At 39.4% G+C, this 23,274-nt stretch overlaps 2 protein-coding genes across 2 annotated transcripts in view; both read right to left on the bottom strand.

The window, feature by feature from the left end:
• Positions 1–6,252, bottom strand: part of wapla (WAPL cohesin release factor a) — a 30,150-nt gene extending 23,898 nt beyond the window's left edge. Inside the window, exons 1-3 of the mRNA XM_088351296.1 lie at positions 6,003–6,252; positions 2,600–2,966; positions 1,082–1,751 (exon numbers count right to left, since the gene is read on the bottom strand). Coding sequence (XP_088207422.1) covers positions 1,082–1,751; positions 2,600–2,933 — 1,004 coding nt within the window. The 5' untranslated portion in view covers positions 2,934–2,966; positions 6,003–6,252. The remainder of the gene's footprint in view (positions 1–1,081; positions 1,752–2,599; positions 2,967–6,002) is intronic.
• Positions 6,253–12,254: 6,002 nt separating this feature from the next.
• LOC148353763 (serine protease HTRA1A-like) overlaps positions 12,255–23,274 on the bottom strand; it is a 59,138-nt gene continuing 48,118 nt past the window's right edge. The window contains exons 7-9 of the mRNA XM_088350918.1: positions 21,504–21,561; positions 21,290–21,385; positions 12,255–12,903 (exon numbers count right to left, since the gene is read on the bottom strand). Coding sequence (XP_088207044.1) covers positions 12,735–12,903; positions 21,290–21,385; positions 21,504–21,561 — 323 coding nt within the window. The 3' untranslated portion in view covers positions 12,255–12,734. The remainder of the gene's footprint in view (positions 12,904–21,289; positions 21,386–21,503; positions 21,562–23,274) is intronic.

The raw sequence follows: 23,274 nt of genomic DNA, 5'->3' as shown, positions 1-23,274 counted from the left end.
TATATAATGCAACTCCATACTACTGGCAAGCATTAAATGAGTACAACTTGTAATGGAACACACGTTTGGAGAAGGGAGGAAACACAGTACTTTTTTGATAGTGGCGAATTATGTGAAAGAAATCTTCCTTAATGTGAAAATTCAAAAGCAGAAACACGACTATCAGTAGTGACGAGGTAGTTCGTTTGTCATTTTAACTATTGGTCCCTGAAATCCAAATTCTGACCGTAGTCGGACTTTTCCCTGCATTCAAATGTAGTCATTATGAAATTGAGTGTTGAAATCTAATAGTTTAATAATTGAAAAATGACTACTAACAAGTTCACTGTGACATATTAGCAAGTTAGGAAGAAGCTTTTGGGTATTTTTTTTTACCCCAGCTTGGTTTGCAATAAAGGCTGAACATCATAATCTAGTCTCAATTTTAGGGGGGCTTTAAATTGAGACATATCCTTTTTGGGGGGCAAATTGCACAGCTCTAGATTACAGATCTCAGACAATACATTTCCTTTGTATATTTTCTAAATATTATAATAACTGACAATTTCAAATATAGTTAGGCTTGATCGCAATACCCCTCCTTACACTTAATGTTATTCCTTACTGTAACTAAGCACGTCAACAACGAGGCAAAGAAAGTCCTAACCCTCCAAAAATTCCCGAGCGGTATGGCAGTGAGTAGTACACAACCATGTTTTCAACAAGTCAGGTTCAGAGTGCCCTAGCTTCTCTCTTAGCATTACCAACCAGCTAGAAGAAGTTGTGAGAGGGAAAACACCAACGATATTCATTTGTTTTATGATATAAGATAGTTAACTCCTACAAAAGGCGCCGTGGACAAACGAGAAAAAAGCTATGAAAAACACGGAATTTGGCACATTACGCCACAGCAAACGCACCTCTACGTGCTGATGTGGTAAGCAGGAAGTAAATTTGTAGTTCCTATCAGATTCATACTCTCCCTTTCAAAGAAGAGGAGGTGGGGATAATGAAATACAACCTACATGGGTTGGATACAAGAAGTAGTATTGAAATTGAGCCCAAATCCTCACCCCGACAACCCACCCCCCCCCTCTTTCACCTTGAAGGTTTCGGCGGCACATCAGCCTTCTTCTTCATCTGTCCTGCATCTCCGGGGTCGGTAGGCATGGCCGGCATTACAATCTCTTCTACGCTCCGCTCAATAGAATCCTGGATGGTGACGTTGCAAACTGACACACAGGAGGGGTGCAGGACCGTATAATCACGGATTCTTCCACCACCCCTGCCCGCAGGCTTGGCAGGCATTTTTGTGTTAGCGGCACTGTTGCTTGCAGAGGCAGAAACAACACTGTTGGGTTTCTCTGAAGCGTTTTCCACTTCAAGGGCAGCACCCGCATCATCTTCAGGGAATATTTTGCCAAACCGGCTACGAGGCTGGTATTTCTTGCAGTTTGAGGCTCTGAGGGTGAACGGAGACGGGGGAATGTTGTCCACTGGCTCTGGAGGAGGCTCTTGTCCGGGACTGACTTCTGAGTGTGGTGCATCATTACTTGCAGAAGAAGAGAGGGGCTGGAAACCTGTACTGCCCCCTGGATCGTTGGTGGACAGCATGACAATTGTTTGAGGAACAAGAACTGTCCGGATGGTCCCTGAGGAGTTGTTAGCGGAGGAAGCTGCAATGTTTGACAAAGACGTCATGGATGCCGGTGTCTGGCTGCTCAATGGCGTGCTTGTTGACCACAGGTGTGGATTTTCAACTTCTGGCTTACCTGTTTACAGACAACACAAAATTCATTTGAAAAAGTTCCATACACAATTATATTCGGTTGCACATAATCCCGTCGTTAACAGTCTGGACACAGGTAAGTAGTGCCAGTTTGCGACAATTATTAAGTTGTTGGCACAACATAAAATTGGTCAGATTTTTTTTATGTATTGAATTGAGAATAAAATATTTGCTCCTCCTATTTATTCCAACACAAAATTCTATGCAACAAACAGAGACTAAGAATAATCTATTCTTATATGATTTAAACATGGTCAGTAAGGTTTTTGTATTGACAGCAGCACCCTCTCAAGTCAGACTTGTTATGTATGCGTACGCAAGCAAAAAACAAATTGTATTTTATTACTAAGACCAAGCAGATAAAACAAGGTTAACAAAACTGCATATATTACTGTATTTATAACAGTGCAACTTGTGCTTTGCGAGACAATGTTTTCTTTACCCCCACGCACTAATTTTGGATGCAGTCGCATGTGAATTTGCTCTAATTTTGAACCCTGCATCATGATGTTAGATACCTCTTAAAAGACTCATGGAAAAGCATAAGTTTCAAAAATGACATGATTTACAATTTGAGCTCAGATCAAAGTGTATGTGCAATTGTTCACTTACGCTTAAAGATGGAAGCAAAGCACTTCATAACAAAGAGGGCTATGAAGCATCAAAATAAAGCATAAAGCCTGTGACAACTATTAATTGCAAATTACATGACCATGAAAAGCAGAGCAGAAAAAAACTATTTAATATTAGACGCCTTTACATATAGCCCATTGCATTCGAGAATAAAAAAGGGAAGAAAAAATATGCAAACGCAGGTTGTTGACAACTTACTTGAAATTATATCCGTAACGCTTGCTGTACCCCTCAATGTGGTCGTCACAACGGGAACAACTGCCTTCGTTATGTTACTTTCATCAACACCCGTGGACTCATCGTCGCTGTCAAAACCAAACGGATCGTCCCCGCTGTCACTGTCCTCCAGCCGCGGTCTTTTTGACGACTCGTCTGGCTTCAGGTGAGACCTTTTGGCCCCCAACTGAGCCTTGTAGGTCGTTTCACCCCATTTAGTGCTCAGGGTAGGTTTCCTGTTGGAGAAGACTTCTTCGAACTTGGAATTGGCCTCGCCTCCCTTGCGGTTGTATGTTTTACCAAATCTGGATGTCATGATGGTGGCTTTAAGTTACATATTACCTGAGACCTGAAACAAAGACAACAGTCCGGTCAATAAACACACTTCTTCATCCTGTTTCAAAGAACCACCATACTGGATTTTAAATGAAACAAGGATAATGTGATTCACTTACGGGAGAAGGCTTAGACATTTGGAATCGAGTTAGTAGTGTATGAATTGTATCACATTGTAAATATGCCTTCTGATTTTAAGGTACCAGCAGTAACTGGAAGATTGGCAGCTCAGCTTTTGCATGACCTAGTAGTGGTAGGTGTTCCAGGCAGCCAAACTGTTTTTATGAAAGTCACCAAAAATCTATTTATTCATAGAAATAACAAATCATTTAGAACGTATTGGACAGTGCCGTGGCTTTGTGAAAATGAAAATAGATGGTACATTACCAGACATCTTTCGTTTACTCAATAAGAACGGTCTGTTAAAAAAAAACAAGCGTTTTCTATAAAGAGCAGAGGTTTGAAACGTGTGGCTTTGTTTTAGTACATCTGGCTCGGAGATAAAATTCCCCCTTTCAATATATTTAATGGATAAGTGCAACACTGTGCTTCTATCACTAGCATCAGAAGTGCTGTAGCACATATACTATTACGATATTTTCTGTCTCTTAGCCACTGAGATGCATTAGAATTCATATTTAAGTGTGATGTCTTCCTTATTCCATTTTCTGGATATTTTTCCAAGCGTAAGTTAAAATTATGAATGATCTTGAGGATTTTAAAGAGAATTTTTTTGTTGATTTGAAACATGTCGAAATTTTGCATCAATAAAACGGAATGGAGGACAAATAATGACCGTGACACATAAGGTAAAAAAGAATCCTTCTAAATTGGTGTATAATGTGGCAGATTTAGAAAAGTACTCTCTGCGTAAGTAATAGGGCTGCACTACTAACCGAAAGCCTAGTCGATATCGCTATGTGACGTAGTACAATTAATCGGGTAACCACAAAACAGCGTTATTATAAGGATTCATAGTTTCAATTTGTTATTTGAATGATGGAGTGTTTGGTCAACAAGAATTGGTACGCTTCGTGGTTTAACAGTTTCCGCCAATCAGAAAAAGGTTTTAATGGTACAAACCAAAGTCTGCAAGACGTGTGTGCACGGCAGTCAGTCAAACAGCCTTTGCACATATGGACACCAAAACAAACACCACAGCTCATAGCTATATGGGCTCGTTACTTTGAAAATAAATAATTTCATTAAATCGGACTCTGAGCAAAGTCACAAAAGCACGCAAAGAAAAGCTGATCACCAGCAGGCACTGCCTGGACTTTTATCGTGTCCGGGAATTGGCCCAGGCGGTGTCGAAAGGGAAAGCTGAAACGGACGACTTGGGGCTACCACTTGTGGAAAACTGCTAAATTTGTGATTGTATTTTAACCATCACAAAGACCTTGTAGAAGTTGCAGTTATGCGACGCTAGCATGTAGCTATCCAGCCTTTCTCTAAACTGTTTTCTTACACTGAAAGGAGTAGCCCTCCAATTTAGTTGTACTTTTGCATCACAATAAAGACGATTTTACTGCAATTATGATTTTATTTATGGATCTATTTATTTTGTTACAGTCTAGACTCTCAAGCTAAAAGGACATCATCTCGAGGTAAGTTTGCATGTCTCTATGTTTAGATTCTCCCCCAAAACCAAACAAGCCGAAAAACACACTTTACTTGTAAAATCAAAAATTGCAAAACAGATCTGAAAAATCGCAATGTGCTTTGTTTCCAAAATTGACAGCCTCATTAAGTAACATCAAAACAAGAAAGAACAGACTCAAGACAGCTTCTTCCCCAGCGCACAAAACTGTGGAAACATAGCGTGACTTTTTCCATGTTGTGGCCGCTCAATGTTATATCATGAAACTGAAAATATGTATCTTGTGACTAATTTTGCTTTTTTGTTGCTTCAAAAATGCTATTGTACTTCTTTCCATTGCACTATTTTTATGGTGCACTATTGTTTTTTATTCACCATCTTTGCACAATTATTATAACTTAGGTCTTGAGTCTTTTTCTCATTTTACTCTTTGAAGTCTTTATTACATGTCAGGTCAAGTCATGTTTATTTGTATAGCCCTTTATCACAAAGAGTATAAAAAGGGCTGCACAGATCACAGATTATTGCAAATCACAGACTGTTATTACACCATCCCCTGATCTAAACCCTACCTGAGGGAAAGGAAAAACAAAAAACCTCAACGTGAGGAAGATAAAAAAAAACTTGAGAAGGAACCGCACATGAGGTAATCCCCTGGAGTTCCATGTCCAATCTCGTTGCATACAATGTTTAAAAAAAAGAATCAAATTTCAGTAAGATACTTGTCGATATGGGACACAGGTTCTGGGGTTATTATTATTCGGGAATGTTATGAAATCACCAAACGTCACAAAGTGAAATCAAATGCACAGAAGATAAAGATTTTGGCTTGAGATCAGATTTGTGGGTTTTTTTCATTCTGTCTTAAATATACGCTGTGGCCATCTCTACAAAAAGAATTCTTAATATTTTGCTTGCATAAGTGTGAGTCAAAAAATAGGTTCCTGAGCCATAGAATATAAATTATCACATGGACAAAGAAAAAGATCATCGCAAATGACAAAAACATGTGCATAGTCTATATTGTGTGAAATAGTCTATAAACATTATATAATCTTATTTGAGTGACAGCATTTCGAGTAAACCTAGCCATCAACACGTTTCCGTACTTTTCTAATACCGAATGCATAATATACACTTGAATCAGTTGCACATTAAAACAGTATACTTCGATCTAAAGTTGATAATTTAAAGATATAAACCTTGGCCTGGCTTTCAATGCAGCAGTGCCCCGTGCAGACCACGGGGGTTGTAAAGTTCACATAAAAGTTAGCAGCTAGTTTAGCAATCTATGCTAGCACTCAGTTCACACTTTGTGCCTGACCATGCCAAACAATAGTTTTTCACTTTACAAATGCATTCGTTTTGGTATTAGATGAGACCACAGAAATTGGGTAAAACAATAAAGTTAGCCTTTAAATTAGAAGTTTGACAAGTACTCGGCGTTACCTTTCAACTCCGGCGATGGCTTGTTTGTTAGCCAACCGGCTAGGCCTGATTCTCAAACCAAGCGCGTAAAGTCCGTGTGGTGGGGTATAAACAACACCAGAAATGCCCCACGATGTGGGAATTGTTGCCGGAGGATCAGCTGTGAGCGAAGAAATTAAGATCGCGTGTTTAAACGCTCTCTAAATAGAGTGGATAATCCCGACTTTCGCATTTTAGAGTTCCACCGGCCGCCATTGTAACGTGCCCTCCCCTCCCCTTCTCCGTTAACCCAGCCGCAACCGACATAGCCAGTTAGGAGGTGAGACTTTTTAACAACCAATCAGCTGTGTGGATATTCCGCTTTCCAGGGAGTGAAGTTGTATTTGATTGGTTGAAAGTAGACGTCAAAGCCATGGTTTAACGATAGATGGTGCTGAACAACCGTAAAACGTGAAATCAAGTCGACGTCCATTTTAATTATCTTAGTTGACAGCAATTCTGTCACTCATCGCTCCATTCATTTAAGAATATTTTTATTGCTCACCCCTTCAGCATTTGTTACTGAGAGAGACCCTTCTTGTGTTTGGACATGCCTTAGATGTCTTCACCCGTAGTGTGTACATTATTTACTAGTAGTAGGACTGTATAAGTAAAATCCTTGTCATCAGTTTGTGGCACTGTATGGCATTAATTGTATATAACAGTGCTGCATACCTGTCAACGTCCACGGCTCCATGCCCTTACAAACTGTCGTATTTTCCCTTACAAAATACAAAATAATCTTACTCCATATTTTTTTTCAAACGTGTTTATTTAAGTTTATTTAACATGTTATATTGTACATGTGTTTCGTTATATCATATATATATTGTTAATTAACATTTTGTTGTGAGATCCTGAGTCGGATGGTACGCATCATTGACAATTTCTTAGCTTCTCTATACAACATAATGATTGGTAATATAATGCATCAAAACAAGTGAGCCGTTTGAGAGCCGTCTCTCTTTAAAGCCTTGAGCCGAAAAAGCCGTTTCTCTAAAAAGAGACGGACTTCCTTTCACTACATCAAACCGCTCGCTTCATTTGCAACGAAAAAAAAAACTATACTGAGATAGAGGCTACCGCGGCGAACTCGTTTGACTTGATTGATTTGCCGTTTCGTGATAGTCGGTGTATACCGGATGGTACCCATAATTGACAAATTTGCATTTTTCCGTAGGGATTTTCTTGTACGTCGTACACGTCTTAAAATGCATAATAAACGTACTTTGTACGGCAAAAACGTACAGGTTGACAGGTATGGTGCTGCACTATTAATACTAATATCCAACTAGTATGCATGTATAATGTCATCATGAGATGTGTCACTGCATTTATAGTAAATGTTTTGTTTTGTTTTTTTCAGTCGTTTATATCTCCTTTATTTGTCATAGTTAATGCAACTTCTGACCATCCACATATTTACTTCTTGTTTAATTCACTTGATGCCTCAATTCATCCATTCATCTTATTATATACAGTCTATAAATTGGTCCAAGTGGTGTTCTAATGGATAGTTGGAGGGGAGTCTTGAGTCTTGCCTTCAGGATTGGGTGTGAACAAATGACTGTTGTAAAATTGGGATTTGGAGAAATTTCCACTGACTTATTTTTAGTTTTTGTCATAGTCCGAAGTGATCCACTCCTCGTAAATAAAAATGGTCATACATTTTTAAAGCTGTTGTGAAACCATTACATTTAGCCTTGTTCTGTGCTCGCAAGCCCAGAATACTATGTTGTTGTTGATGTTTTTTCCAGTTGCGTATCGCAACCCGGATGTTAAATGAACACACGGAGGAAAAAAAGTCCTTGCTAATTTACACAAAACTTCATTACATTTCAAAAGGTATTGTAAGGAGTTGCAGCAGTGGAAAACTGTTATAAGTAGTATAATTGTCACGAGCAGCACACAGGGTAGACCCAATCACGTAACGTTTTCTCACAATTTTATTGAAAGAAAGAGGAAGGGCAGCCCCCGCGATCCTATGCGCACTAGACGCGGGAAGGAAGTCGATCTCGTGTTTGGATTGTGATCCAAACACGGAAGTGGATCTTCCATAGCGAGCGATGGCGGTGTCAGGAACAGAAAAACTGGTCGGTAGCCGGAACTGGGAGAGCAAGGCGTGGTCGGGGTCGGAAACGAGTCATAAACCAGAAGGGGAGATTAGACGTAGTCAGGGACAAAAAGTTCGTAAGCCGGGACGGGAGAGCAGACGTGGTCAGGATCAAAACAGGTCATGGCCGGAGACAGACGGGAGCAAAAACAGGACAGGTGGGAGTCAGGGTCGATTAGTGCCAGGGGCGGCGCAGAGGTTAGCACGTGTGCGGCACAGTTCTAAGGTCTTGGGAACCTCCTTTGTGGGTTCAAACCCAGCTACCGGACTTCCTGTGCGGAGTTTGTATGTTCTCCCCGTGCTTGCGTGGGTTTCCTTCGGGCACTCCGGTTTCCTCCCACATTTCAGCTGGATTGGCCGGTCCAAATTGTCCCTAGGAGTGAGCGAGCGAGTTGTCTGTCCCTGTGTGCCCTGCGATTGGTTGGCAACCAGTTCAGGGTGTCCCCTGCCCACTGCCCGATGATTGCTGGGATGGGTTCCAGCACCCCCGCCACGCTACTGAGGATAAGCAGTGCAGCTAATGAGATGAGATGAGACCTTGAAAGGGACAATGTGTAATTTTCAGCACCCCCTAGTGGTAAAAACTGTAATACATTAAACACACGAACACATACAAACATTTGATTTGAAAAATAAGCAGAAATACATCATATAAATTGCATTTTTCTTTACATACTTGTCAGGCGATAAATTCGTATTCATTTTACATAACATGAGCCTCACTTAAAAGGAGCTAACATAATTGTCAATCATCTTGTTGCCACAGGAACCCCAAAAAAGACAAGTACTGCAAAGTGGTCACTTTGAATCCCCAAAGTTTTTTGTATTCTTTCTTGTGTATTTAAGCACTCATTTCTGGTTTCACTACACAATATAGTGACATCTTGTCGTTAAATAATACACACTGCCGGCAAAGGCTTATCTGTTAGCCAGCCTGCTAGCATACCTGTCAACCTGTACATTTTTGAGGTACAAAGTACGTTTATTTTATTTCATGTGGTAGTTATGTAGTGAAAGGAAGTCAGTCTCTTTTTAGAGAACCGGCTTTTTTGGCTCAACTCATTAAAGAGAGCCGGCTCTCAAACGGCTTACTTGCTTTGATGCATTATATTACGAATTATTATGTTGTATAAAGAAGTTAAGAAAAAAAGGAAGTATAAAAGGAGAAAATGAAAAAAGACAGGTTTGTGGTTATCCCTTTAATCAGTATATTACCAACAATAATTTAATGCAGCAAATGAATCAATAATTTGAATAAGAAAATGTATTATTCTACTTTATTTTATTCGCATGTATTTTTTCCTTCTACAGTGAACGTCCAAGCTACTTAATTTTTGCACTTTTTTTTTAATAATAAACCTCATTTATGTCGAGCAACTCAGGATCTCACAACAAAATGTTATTTAACAATATATATATGATATAACGAAACACATGTACAATATAACATGTTAAACGACTTAAATAAACACGTTTGAAAAAAATATATAGTGTGAGATTATTTTGTATTTTATAAGGGAAAATCTGACAGTTTGTAAGGGCATGGAGCCGTGGAGGTTGACAGGTATGTGCTAGGGTTGTACAGTGCCTATATAAAATCCACAAACAAAGGTATATTTTCCAGTACACACTGTGTCCTCACTGGTAACATGATTAGGAAACTACCGTAGTAGCATGACTGAGAAGCACATGAAGTAGAAGGACTTGTGTTTCACAATTAACTAGGTGATTGCTGTTTCTGACAACTAGATGTTGCAAAAAAGAAAAAATACTAGTACAAATTTTGATGTTAAGTTCTACAATCTGCTGTGATTGCTATTAGTACTTAGTATTGGAGCCTAGCAGTATTAATTGTGCAACACACCACACAAATCTGATTAAATTGCTTATCAGTAGGACAAACGTGGTACTAGTAAGATTAATAACGTGTCCTAGTCGTTTTGCTAGTCCAGGTAGCGCAATGGTGAGGGGAAAATGTGTGACGAGTAACTAAAATTGAATGCAGAACATCTTCCCATTCTTGCGCACTTGTGTATTAACACAAAATTGTTTTTATTGCTTCTGAAATGAAATGAAATTCTCTACTTTTGCCTACCATTGTGTTATCAAAGAGTGTCATGGCAGCAAAATCAACCGATCATCTTGTTTCTGCACCCCTTGCCATCCAAAAATGACATTTGACCCCTTTGGAAGCACAAATATCTGAGTTTTGATTCGCACACATGCCTGTGGCTTACGTTCTTTAAAGTATTTTTCCATGTGGAGGGAAAAGAACACAAACTGTAGCGGTGATGGAAATGCGAGGTTAGACAAACGTGCGGTCAGCAAAAAATGTTGAGGTTGGTGCATGCAGCTTTTGTTTGGCTCTTTTGTTGCAAAGCCCCCTGTCGAAATGTGCAGCATAGCGTTTAAAGGCCAGCCAGATAGTTGAATTTGGAACCCACCAAAAACAGAAAACAGTAATAAAAGCAAACGTAAAAAATGTTTTTTTTAATACATGTTGTTAAAAAAACTTGACTAAATATAACCATCCTATTTTTGTGGGTTCATGATGTCAGAACCAGAACAGATGGTAGACACAAACACATAACATTTCACACAAAAGTGTATGGGAATATCAAGGAAGTCAGGTGCGAGAAAACAAACGCCAGCGATCCGGTGATCGCTGGACAGGAGGAGCAAGCAGCTCACGGGATCGGAATGCGGAAGTGAGTGGATTTGCAGGGGCGGGAGATCGGAGCGTGGTCGATGGGCAAAAAATGGGTCGATAGCAGGAGCGGGAGATCAGACGTGGTCAATGGGCAAAAACGGGTCAATAGCCGGAGACGATCGGGAAATCAAGAGCAGACGAGTAGGATGCAGTTGAAGACAGACGGGAGCCAGAGTCAAAGTACTTGCCTTGCATATGTGGAGGTTTGCTGACGGACTGACAAGGAGTGACTGGAGTACTGAGTTTAAATAAGTATAAATAAGTTTAAATAAGTACTGGAGTGTCATGCCCAATTGCGTTGTCACAATATGTTAACCCATTTTGTAACAATGACAATAAAGGGATATTCTATTCTTTCTATTCTATTCTATTCTATTCTATTCTATTCTATTCTATTCTATTCTAAATAGGAGGTGCAACAATCAGGCAACGAGCAGCAGCTAGCGCCAAACGAGCGGGCACAGGTGATTGCAATAAGTAATTATGAAACATGATGTTCATGCTGAGTCCAGAACAGTCCGCTCATGTGTTATTTGTATCCAAGAAATAGAAAGACAGTTGGGTTGAAAATTACTAAAACTTCTTGTTGCTCTCGTTCACAAAAATAAGACATGCAAGGAATCAAATTTTATGTCTGTCTTTTCTTTCTTCATGTGGCGTACAACTAAAAAAAGGGCAGAATTTAAGTTATCGGTATTGGTAAATTATTGAGCATCTCTACTAGTATTTGTTTTTTTCTATGTTTACTTTATTTTATTTGATATTATAAAAAGACATTGACGTTTTGTTTGTGTTGTTATGTAGTTTGTGTGCTGCTATTCTATTTTTCTTTTTTGTGTTTCTTATTTCTCTTAAGTTTCTTTGGATTGTTTGTGTTGTTGGTGGCACGGCAGCTGAGTGGTTAGCGCATCTGCGCCACAGTTCTGAAGTCATGGGATCGAATCTTCCTGTGGGGAGTTTGCATGTTCTCCCCATGCTTGCGTAGGTTTCTTCCAGGAACTCCAATTTCTCCCTTATTCCAAAAACATGCATGTCAGGTTAATTGGTCGGTCCAAATTGTCCCTAGGTGTGAATGAGTGAGCTAATTGTTTGTCTGTTTGTGCCCTGCGATTGGCTGGCAACCAGTTCAGGGTCAGGGTGACACACCCTGCCCACTGCCTGAAGATAGCTGGGATGGGCTCTGGCACCCCCGCGACTCTACTGAGGGTTTGCGGTGCTGATAATGGCTGGATGTTTGTGTTGAGTTTTGTGCATCATCATTTTAGGCTTTTTAGTTAGAATATTAATTTTAAATTGTTTCGATATTTCATTACAAGTCATTTCAATTATTAAAATGTAAACATAGTATTATATTAATCTAGAAATCGGTTACATTTTTCACATTTTATGAAATGTCATATATGAATAAAAATGAAGGCCCAACACTTGAAACAATTTATTTCCATACATCACATCCACAAAATATTTTACAGTACCTGTTTACAATAAAAAAGAGGTTAGAACACAATAATTATACATTAGATGTGCTCAGCAAGTCTCTCAATAGCTATAAAAGTGCAGAGGAAGGCCTTTGTGAGCAACAATATTAAAAAAACAAGACATCAACAGCTTTTTGATTTTCGTTGGTGACCCAAAAAGAGTAGAAACGTGAAATTACACACATACATTCACTCACTTAAAGACAAACACATATGCACACACATGAGAAAGTACAGTATAGCTATTAACAGCGTTCCGTACATTCGTTTTCAAGGCATATAGCGCCAGAATGTTCCAGAATCTGGCAACCCACTGGAGGATAGTGTGTCCATTGAATCCCCAGCCCACAAGCACTTGCATACAAACTACCACCGGGTATTCCACCAGATGATGCGTGGAACCTGATTGCCGATCAGGGGTCGATTTCCACAGGCACAACGGTGAGAATGGCATCCTCATTGCCACGGCGAACCACCACTTTGAGGCTTTTGTCCTTCTTGACGGCAGCGCTGACGTCGTTGGCCGTGGAGATCCTCTTGCCATTGATGGAGATGATCACGTCATGTTCTTTTAAGCCACCACTAGAAGAAACATATCTCTTATTATGCTTTTTTTTAAAGTCAGCTGTATTCAAACCTCTACCGACGCGACAATCATCTTTTGAATTTTGCACTTTTTTCAAAAATAGAAAAACTGTAACAGAGGGCTGATCACAAATCAAGTCAGCTGTGTCCAAAAATTGAACTCTTTATGTTACGCGCGATCTCCTTTAAATTTTGATACTTTGCTTTGGGATCAAGATATTTTTCAGGATTAGAAAGGTGTTCCAATAACACAGCTCAGAAAATCATTGGTTGCTCTCTGCCCAGCCTGGAGGACAATGGTAAAAACGTTATAAAGGCCTGTGCTCACCCCAGCAACCCCTTGCTCCCCTCTAGTAGGTCCTAAAGGCCCCATAAAATAAGGACGCGCAGGCTCAAAGACAGGGCCATCACCAAGCAAAATGAGACTGCTATAAATACACATATGTTGCCTATGAATAGAAAAAAGGTCATTCATATCTTATTTATCAATTTATTTTGGAATTTTGTTACTGCTAAATATTACTGCACTATTTTTAAGGCACTACTCTTGCAATGCATTTACAACTTAGGGCGGAATACCTTCTAAATATATTTTGTCTGTTTATCCTAACATTCTTTTTATCTTATGGTTTCTTTTTAAAGTCTTTATTGCATGTTTTTCTTTGAGTGTCAAATCTAATCTATTTATAAATAATGTTCACAACGATATTTTAAATTACAATAACAATGATTCTAATTGTAATTGTAATTCTAAAAAATGCAAGTTACTTTGAAACATCCACAACGAAAAGCAAATCATTGTGGCCATGAGATAAATACCGTACCTTTATTTTTGTCATTTTTTACTTTGGTGCCTTTATGGAATGTTTTCAAAGATAACAATATTTGCTTACAATGTGAAAATTGTATGATCTTATATTAGAAACAATGTCAAATGAGGAAGAATGTATTCTAAAATGCATACAAAGTATGGTTAAAAAGTAATTTTTCCAAATAGGAAATATGAAGCAAAACATGACAAAATGGGACTTATGTTTTTGTTTACATTATAGCAACGCACTTTGTGTTTCTCTAAAAAGTTTAAATTCATACAATATGTGTGGACTAGAGCTGAGTTTGAATCATTGGCTTCATTCAAAAAGTGCCATGGTTGTTGTGGACCTTGTTCCATTTGATCTACGTCCATCCCGGGTGTCTTTTAGCTTCCCCTGCCACAGTTCTTGTTGGATCATTACTTTAGCTTTCCTGTCCTGTTAATCTTGCTTCCTTTTTAGCAACGTCAGTTTTTGCAGCCTTGTATATTTGGAAATAAATTATTTTCGTTTTTCACTTTCCTTGGCACCTTTGGAATTTGAGTCCTTAAAATAATCCCTGAACCTTGACAAAAAAGGTTTAAAATTTGAAAGTTTAAAGAAATACGCATTGCATCTACACTAATAAAGTTGTTTTTATTATTATTTGTATTTGTTTTTTCTCTTGTTATTTTGTTTACAACAATGTTAATGAATAAACAACATATGAAGTGTGTTTATAGCAAATCCTTTGATGATCTTTTAACTAACAAGTATTGGTTTTTATTGAAATGTTTTTTCGAATTTATATTGTGATTATGTAGACTACAAAATCTCAATAAACGTATGCGTTAGAAAAAAACTGAAAAACAAGGCTTCTATAAATGACGAATAAAGTCAGCTCTATTCGCCAGGGACATGCAGCCAGGGAGACAGGTGAGGCTGTTCCTCACCTGACATCATGGACTGATGCAATTATAAATATATTAAATAGTTACATTTATTCATTTCAAGTTGTTTCTCGTTTAACTTTAGAATTTTTGAAATTCATGACTAGAAATTGCTGAATTTTCACATTATGTTATGAATATTGTTAGTACTATTATTACCATGATTAGCGTCTGCAGAAGCAGAGTAAAGCATGCAAGTCTCTTGCCTCATGGTAGAGGGCGTTAGTGAGACAAAGGATTGTAAATTGGTGCACACCTAAGCTCAAAAGAATATAATTGGTGAGAGTATAAGCAAGCAAACAACAATACAAGCCATCCAGTAATCTTTTAATGCATTCACTTTTTTCACAATGTAGGATTACCTGTTTACTGCTGCTTTGTTTTTTCAAAAGGGCCAGCGCATCATCTTTATTTCTAAGTTAAGGTAAGACGTTAAAGTAAAACGTTTTTTTTTTTTAATAGTCTACAGTTTATACATTGCTTTCTCGCTCTGTCGATCAAATGATGAATATTATATAATAATAATTTCCTTTGTATTGTCATTCTTTGTAACAATGTACACAGAACGAAATGTCGATACACCTGACCCGTTGTAGCGAGCCGATGCAGCCGCAGCCAACAGAGGGCGCCGCCATTTTTACCAATGTTATAAGTCTTAGGTATGACTCGGCCGAGGCACGAACCAGCGACCTCCCAGTCTCAAAGCGGGCGCCCTACCATCTAGGCTACTGAGCTGGTATGGAGGTAATTGCGGTAAATTCCGGACTATAAGCCGCTACTTTTTCCCCAAACTTTCAACCCTGCGGCTTATTCAGTGATGCGGCCGATTTATGTAATTTTTCTAACGGCCGCCAGCAGCGCTCGAGTACAAAAGGTAAGATTTAGACCGGGGGAATATATGCGCCGAGGAAGACTGCAACACAAATTAAATTAGCGTAGACAAATCCTCATCATGCAAATTGCAAAAAGAAAGGCACATGACACAACTTTCAAGCTAAACGCAATCGAGCAGTCCGATATGGTAGGAAACAGAGCTACTGCACGTAGACTTTACTTTGCGAGCGTGTTGCTAGCGTGTTTTTGAATAAGGGAGCATGGGAAGACGTCTATATGACAAAGTATCTTTCCCACACTGAAGGAAGACGACTTTGATGACGTCAGTTTAAAGGAGGAAGATGAGGATGGTTTAACGTGGGGGTTTGGGGTTTTTAAGGGTTATTGTTCTATCTTCGTTATTCATTATCCATTATCCGTTATCGGTCAGTTCATAATACGCTACAAAGCCTAGGAGCCGGGACACTTACTCTCAGCCAAAAGGCTAAGCTAAGGTCCTAGCCCTAAAGCCCTGCTGCGATCATTGCGAATGCACCGTTCCCGTGGTTTCTACATGTACAGTATGTTTTTTTTAACAGACCCGTTTACTGTGTTGCGAGCGTATTGCTAGTAGCGTTTTGCTACACTTCACAGGCACGGTTTGGGATGAAAGTGATAATATTATTAATAAAGCTTTGAAAACTCTCTCGGTTTACCGTCTTCCTTTGTAAATATGTGTAACCATGTATAATTTGTATTTGCAACTGTGTATTTTTGTAATGTATTTATTTTAGAAACTTATTCTGATATGTTTTGCACGAGCAAATGAGAAAGAAGGGGCGGGGCAAACGCGGGCTGACGGGAAGTGGAGTAAAGGTGAGACCTGTTTGTGGACGCGGCCGGCAATAGTGGATATATATTTTTCTCACCCTTACCTTTGGAAATATACACTTTTTTCCTTGGATTACTTTCAACGGACACCCGGACTCTGCAGGTCTGCATCAAACGTTAAGTACCGGTATCATTTTCCGTTCATTTTGCCGGCTGTGATTTTTGGACTGTGTCGGATATGGGTTAATTTTGTGTTTATGTTGCATTTTTTCAATGTGGGTGCATGCGGCTAGTATACAGGTGCAGCTTATGTATGTACAAAATCGTTTTTCCTCCCGAAATGTGGTGGGTGCGGCTTATAATCAGGTGCGCTCTATAGTCCCGAATTTACGGTATGTGTAAATCTAACTGTGCCTCACCAGACACGAACCAACGCACGTCACTGAGCTCTATGCCCACAACGGGGCAAAAATTGTTCCAGGAATCCCTGTTGAGGTTGATGTTTAATTTACCTATAGCTCCATCTAAGCACACGTGTTTTGGTCTGTTGTCATGCGCAATAAGCATGTTTGCTATGAAGCAATCGCTTTAACAATCAGACAAACACAGAGTCACGCACAAAAACACATGCACGCACAAAAAAACACATCAAATGAAACCTTAAATCTCGAGTCGAGCATGTGGATGCAGTTAGCATATTAAAAGGCGAATGCCATTGCAGCTGCTTAATTAGGGGCCCTTGTAAAGCATAGACCACCACAGCCGGGCACGCGAAACACCCATTAACGCCACGGGATATTTCCACTACACTTAGTTATTTGCTCCTCACACAGAACACTAAAGGAGGATCTCTGCACAGCAAGACAATCTTACAGTGACTTGAGCCAAGTGCATGCAAACACACTTAGCAAAACATGGCAGACTGGTTAGTTCTGTTAGCATCAGAAACAGCGCAGAATAGGTGATCTAACGGCATATATTTTTCTTTATCATCATTGGGAAGGAAAATAGTATTCCTACGACTTACAGAGCAGCCAAACTGTCAATTTGTGCATGAATGTATGTATGTCTGAAGTATAATAATTGTTCTCAACCCTCCTGTTGTTCTCAGGTCAAAATGACCTGCCACTGTGAGGTGAAAACGCAGAAAAATCCCCTAAATTATATTTTATTTGACTTCAAATGTTATGACAATTCTTAGAATAGTCCCAAAAGTAAAAGAAAAAAATGCTGTTTTTATTCACATTTCTAACACAAGGAATTAGTCTAGTAAAGGTCACAAGTGTCCAAAAATATTCCTCATAGGGATGTTTGTGTTCATCGAATTAAGTTAACCTGAGTAAGACTTGGACCTTTGACAAAAACACCATATTATGTAGTTAGTGGTTAATGCTTTTACAACTGATAATTATTATCACAATTAGATTATCCTACATTTTTTTTGTCATGATGACTCACTAGATTCACCTGTGCCCGCTCGTTTGGTGCCAGCTGCTGCTGGCTACCTGATTGGTTCCCCGTCCTACTGTAGCTCAGTCCTTTCACTCGCCTGTTGTCAGTCCGTCAGCGAACCTCTGTTTCCACAAGGCAAGCATTTTTGACTCTGACGCCCGTCGGTTCCGTTTTGTCACCCGTTTTCCATTCGTCCGTTCCTGAATTCCCCGTTTGTCTCCTGCTACGACCCGTTTTTTGTCCCCCACCACGTTTTGATCTCACATCCCAGCTAACAACCTGTTTTTTGACCCCGACCACGTTCCGATCTCCCGTCCTGTTTTTATGTCGAACTACGCTACGATCTACGCTACGATCTCCCGCTCCAGAAGATCCACTTCCGCATTCGGAACACGTTCCGATCCCGTGAGCGGCTTGCTTCCTGTGTCCAGTGAGCACCGGATCGCTGGCGCTGCCTTTCCTCTATATTTCAATAAAACTTCAGATTCAGATTTACTTTATTGTAAAACTTGTGAGTAACATTACACATCTGGGTCCTACTTCTGATCTGGTCGTGACCTTTTTTCGATTTTCAAAACATATTTTGATTATTCTGCGGAATTTATATATCTTTGTGTTTGTATTTTTTTATCATTTTAACATACACCATATAGATTAAAATTCATCCCCAGATACATTTTTTATTAAGTCATGATTTTTCTGTGGAGTTTATTCCTAAACCAGGTACTGCAAATGATCATATGAGAGACTATTTTTGTTAAACAACAAACGACAATGACAATAAAAGTTACTCAATTCTATTTGGATATTCAAATGTGCACAAGGTGAAGGAGTAATGTAATCTTTTCGTAGCTCGCATTACCATATAAGAGCAGTTGTGTAGTTATGTGTTACGTCAATGACGTTATTACGTTATATATCATTATGTGTTATTTTGAGACTTCACTCGTGGCGCCAGAGGCCTCTCCTCCAAATATATTCCAACCCTCTTCTGTAGCCCATCAGACTAATAGAAGGTTCTCCACAAACCCTCCCCCTTTGAAAGCATCAAAGTGCACCACAGATACGTTATTGTGCACATTAGACACTAACGAAGGGCCGCTCAGACGCAGACTGAGAAACCACAGTGCAGAAAGGAAGCGTCCTGCATGAGATTTAGAGGAATGGGCTGATCTCAGCGTTTTGCAGCACGCCTGCTGTTACTGTAATGAAGGGGGCCTGTATTTGAGACTAGACATCCATCCATCCAATCCCCCCTTCATACAGTATTCCAGGATCTATAACAGACCAACCCAAAGAACAAAACAAATAGGTATATATAGAGCCGCAAAAAATGTAATTATTTTTTTAAACTGGTTTTTAAAGTAAAAAAAAAAGGGGATTCATGTGTAAAAGTTATTCGCTTAATAGTAATTGTAAAGAAAACATTATATATATATATATATATATATATATATATATATATATATATATATATATATATATATATATATATATATATATATATATATATCTCATCTCATCTCATCAGCTACACCGCTTATCCTCAGTAGGGTCGCGGGGGTGCTGGAGCCCATCCCAGCAATCATCGGACAGTGGGCAGGGGACACCCTGAACTGGCTGCCAGCCAATCACAGGGCACACATAGACAGACAACCCACTCGCTCATTCACATCCTAGGGACAATTTGGACCGGCCAATTCACCTGAAATGCATGTTTTTGGAATGTAGGAGGAAACCGGAGTGCAAGCAACGGGGAGAACATACAAACTCCGCAAAGGAAGTCTGGAGCTGGATTTGAACCCACGCAGGAGGTTCCCAAGACATGAACTGTGCCGCACATGCGCTAACCACTGCGCCGCCACCAGGCTCTAGAACCGCAGGTTACTGACCCTTGACATATCCAGTGCCACCAAATGCTACAAATCCTCTGTAGTTTAATATGCCAGAAAACAGTGAAGCCATGCTCGTTTATGTGAGGTCCCTTCTCAAGGTTTTTTCATTTTCTTAATGTTGAGGTTTTTGAGTTTTTCCTTGCTCTCATGTAGGTTTTAGATCAAGGAAAGGTGTAAAAATCCTCTTTAGTTTGAAATAAACTGTGGTGTGTGCATCCTTTTAAGACTCATTGTAATTAGGGGTTATCCAAATAAACATGACTTGTCTTGACTATTGACAATGTTGATGGTTCATTGGTTATTTATGATGAATTAATGCCATCTGCTGGACATTTTTCAGAAACGGCAGATTTGATGTTTGGTTTCTTTTCGTTTCAACTTTAAAGGGACACTGTTTAACATTTGAGCACTAGATGTAGCCGTGTTGTGTAGTGCAACCAAAAAAGAAGTGACAAAAAGCACAGGGAAGAATATAAGCTATAGAAATCTAAAGTGACTAAAATGCACTATTTTCCTATAATTTTTTTGCCTCGCCTTCTACAAGATTTTGGATTTTGTGGGGTACCCTTAGCAGGAAGATGACGGACAATCATGTCAGCTCTCTCTGGGTGAGCCTCATGTCGTGTAAAATAAATGAGAATTTCTTGACCTACGAGTAAAAAAAAAAAAGCACATTTTTATGATAATTCATGTATTTTTGCGATGAAGGCAGTTTTTGTACCACTAGGTCTTCAACCCTTTTCAAGCTGAGGGCAACTTTTTGCTACTTATTAGCGCAAAGGGCACCTAGTTTGATTTACATTCCTACAATAACTTATCTTGTACTACTTATGTTTTAGTATCTTAATTAGGGCTAATCATCGAAAGGAGAAAGAAAGAGATAAAAAAAGTGAAAGAGAGAGAGAGAAAAATAGATAGTAAGACAGAAGAAAAATTGAACGAGAAAAAGAGTGAGAGAAAAGGGAGAACAGGAGGGAGAGAGAGAGAGAGAGGGTGATGGAGAGAAAGGGAGAAAGAAGGCAGAGAAAACAAAAGGAAAAGAAAGATAAAGAAATAGAAATAGATTAAAAAAACAGAAATAAAGGAAACTAGAGAGAAAGAAAGCTAGAAAGAAAATGAGAGAGAATTAGGAAGTAGGGGTAAATAGACTCAGTCGACCACTAAAAATTATTCTCATTATAAAGTCACAATGACCTAGCACTGGCGAGCTATTTTCAGAACAGGTCCGGGGGCACCTCAGCTGTCCTCAGGGGGCACCCTGGTGCCCGCGAGCACCACGTTGGAGACCCCTGCACTAGTAAGTGCTTAATAGTACACAAAGTTCCTTTAAAATTACGCTATTGAATGCCACTACAAGACGTTTTTCACTCTGAATTTTTTCTTAATACATTCTGAAATAATTCAAGGTTTGGCAGGTCTGCCTACTCAACCATCCAACGACCCAACTGTCGATTTGTCTGTCTGGTGTTCCATCCATCCATCCACCATCCATCCATCATTCTCTCAATTTGAACCTAACCTAACCCAACCTAACCTGTAGACTGAACTCTCTTAGGTCATGGCCCTGAATGTAATCCCACTTTATTGAGTTCTCTGTGAATTCTTGACCCCACTGTGCATTTTAGAGGCAGTTGCGAAAACTATCACTCACGCTGCAGCCGGCGTCTTGGCAATGACTTCCATGACGTAAGCGCCGGAGGTGATATCAGGGAAGTCTCGGAGCCGGGTCTTCAGCTCTTTGGCCAATCTGCAAGTGTTAAAAGATATGAAGAAAACAGATGTAAGGAATGTTTTTTTAAAGGAAGCAGTGTACAGGGAGTAGAGTCATCAATCATGCAGGAGGCGTGTCGGCGCGCATAACGTACGCTGAAGTGAGAGTCATCATCCTCACGCCGATGTACTTCTTCTTTGCTGCTGCCGTGCCTGCACAGTGAAAATAAGGGAGCGACTTCATTCATGTGCTTGTCATCCTGGTAAATATTTAACAATGTCAAAACTGTTATTAAATGTTTATACCAATTATAGATTGTTGGAATTCTTCTTGCAATTGGCAATGCTGGGCTTTTTTTGGCATATCAAACGTTGACAGACTAAATAATTGGTTCTTTGCGGGGCGTTTGTAGTTAGCATTAATGGAACACAATTCTGACAAATGAGGACAAATTATTTTTTTATAAAATTGGGATTAGCAGACTGAGTATTGCTAGCCACACTAGTCGCTAATGCCAGCGTTCTCTGCTTTGTTGTCCTTGAGCTGTAATCCTTTAGATCCTACTGATTCGCTAATGCTAGAAGTGATGCTAACAGCTTTAACAAAACCGTGGTAATCTGGTATACCTGTTTAAATGACGTTCTTTATATCCTAGACAAAAAGCCATTTCAAAGTGAAGAGATCCAGCACTTTCCTCAAAAGATTGTCGGGAAAAACTAAAACTAAAACGTAAGTAATAGCATTAACATTAACTATATATATATATATATATATATATATATATATATATATATATATATATATATATATATATATATATCTGTCTAATGGTTCACGTTTCACGGATCCTTTCATTCATTCATTCATTATCTGCACTGCTTATCCTCAGTAGGGTCGCGGGGGTGCTGGAGCCCATCCCACCTGTCTTCGGGCAGTGGGCAGGGGACACCCTGAACTGGTTGCCAGCCAGTCGCAAGGCACACAGGGACAGACAATTAGCTCACTCATTCACACCTAGGGACAATTTGGACCGGCCAATTAACCTAAGATGCATGTTTTTGGAATGTGGGAGGAAACCGGAGTGCCCGGAGGAAACACACCCAAGCACGGGGAGAGCATGCAAACTCCACACAGGAAGGTTCGATCTCATGACCTCAGAACTGTGCCGCACACGCGCTAACCACTGCGCCGCCGTGCTGCCCGATTCACGTATCCCTTAACCAATAAACAATCATAATAAAGAGACAGAGTGTACTATTTTGTGGGAAATATTTTTTTCATGGAAGAAAAACAATATTAATTTAAATAACAAACATTACATGAACTATTTAAAAAACATGCATTTACTCATAGGTTGAGAAATTATCTGACATAACTGTCTCCCAACTTGCTACGGGTACCCCAAAACCTCAAACAGGCTAGGCAAAATCCCAAAATGAGAAGTAAAACGGTAAATTGCTCACTTTGAATCTCTGAAGTTTGGATTCCTTAATCTGCTTTTCAAGCACTAGTTTTTGGTTGCACTACACCAGGGACTGGCAACTCAAAATGCGAAAGAGCCATATTGAACAAACAAAAAAAAACAACAACAAAAAACTAAAACAACAAAATGTGTTTGGAGACAAAAAAATGAAAAGCGTTATATAAGCCTTATAAGGAAGGCCATACCTACCATAAACTGTATGGTTACTGTATATATATTATGTAAACTGCATACATCTATATTCATTGGAATACATCAAAGCGTCAATGTGTAATATTTGACCACTAGATGGCACTGTGTTGTCTACTATGAGCGAGAGCCAGTGATACACGGCAGAGCGTGACGGCAGGATGGCGGAAGAACATGGTGCCGATCCAAGAAGAGATTCCATTGTGAAAAATACATTTCTCAACCTATGATTCTTTTTTTTTTTTTTTTAAAG

The sequence above is a fragment of the Urocampus carinirostris genome, chromosome 13, assembly GCF_059441175.1.
Source record: "Urocampus carinirostris isolate Australia breed hairy pipefish chromosome 13, RoL_Ucar_1.0, whole genome shotgun sequence".
NCBI classification, from domain to species: Eukaryota; Metazoa; Chordata; class Actinopteri; order Syngnathiformes; family Syngnathidae; genus Urocampus; species Urocampus carinirostris.
This window is presented reverse-complemented; position numbering and strand designations above follow the sequence as displayed.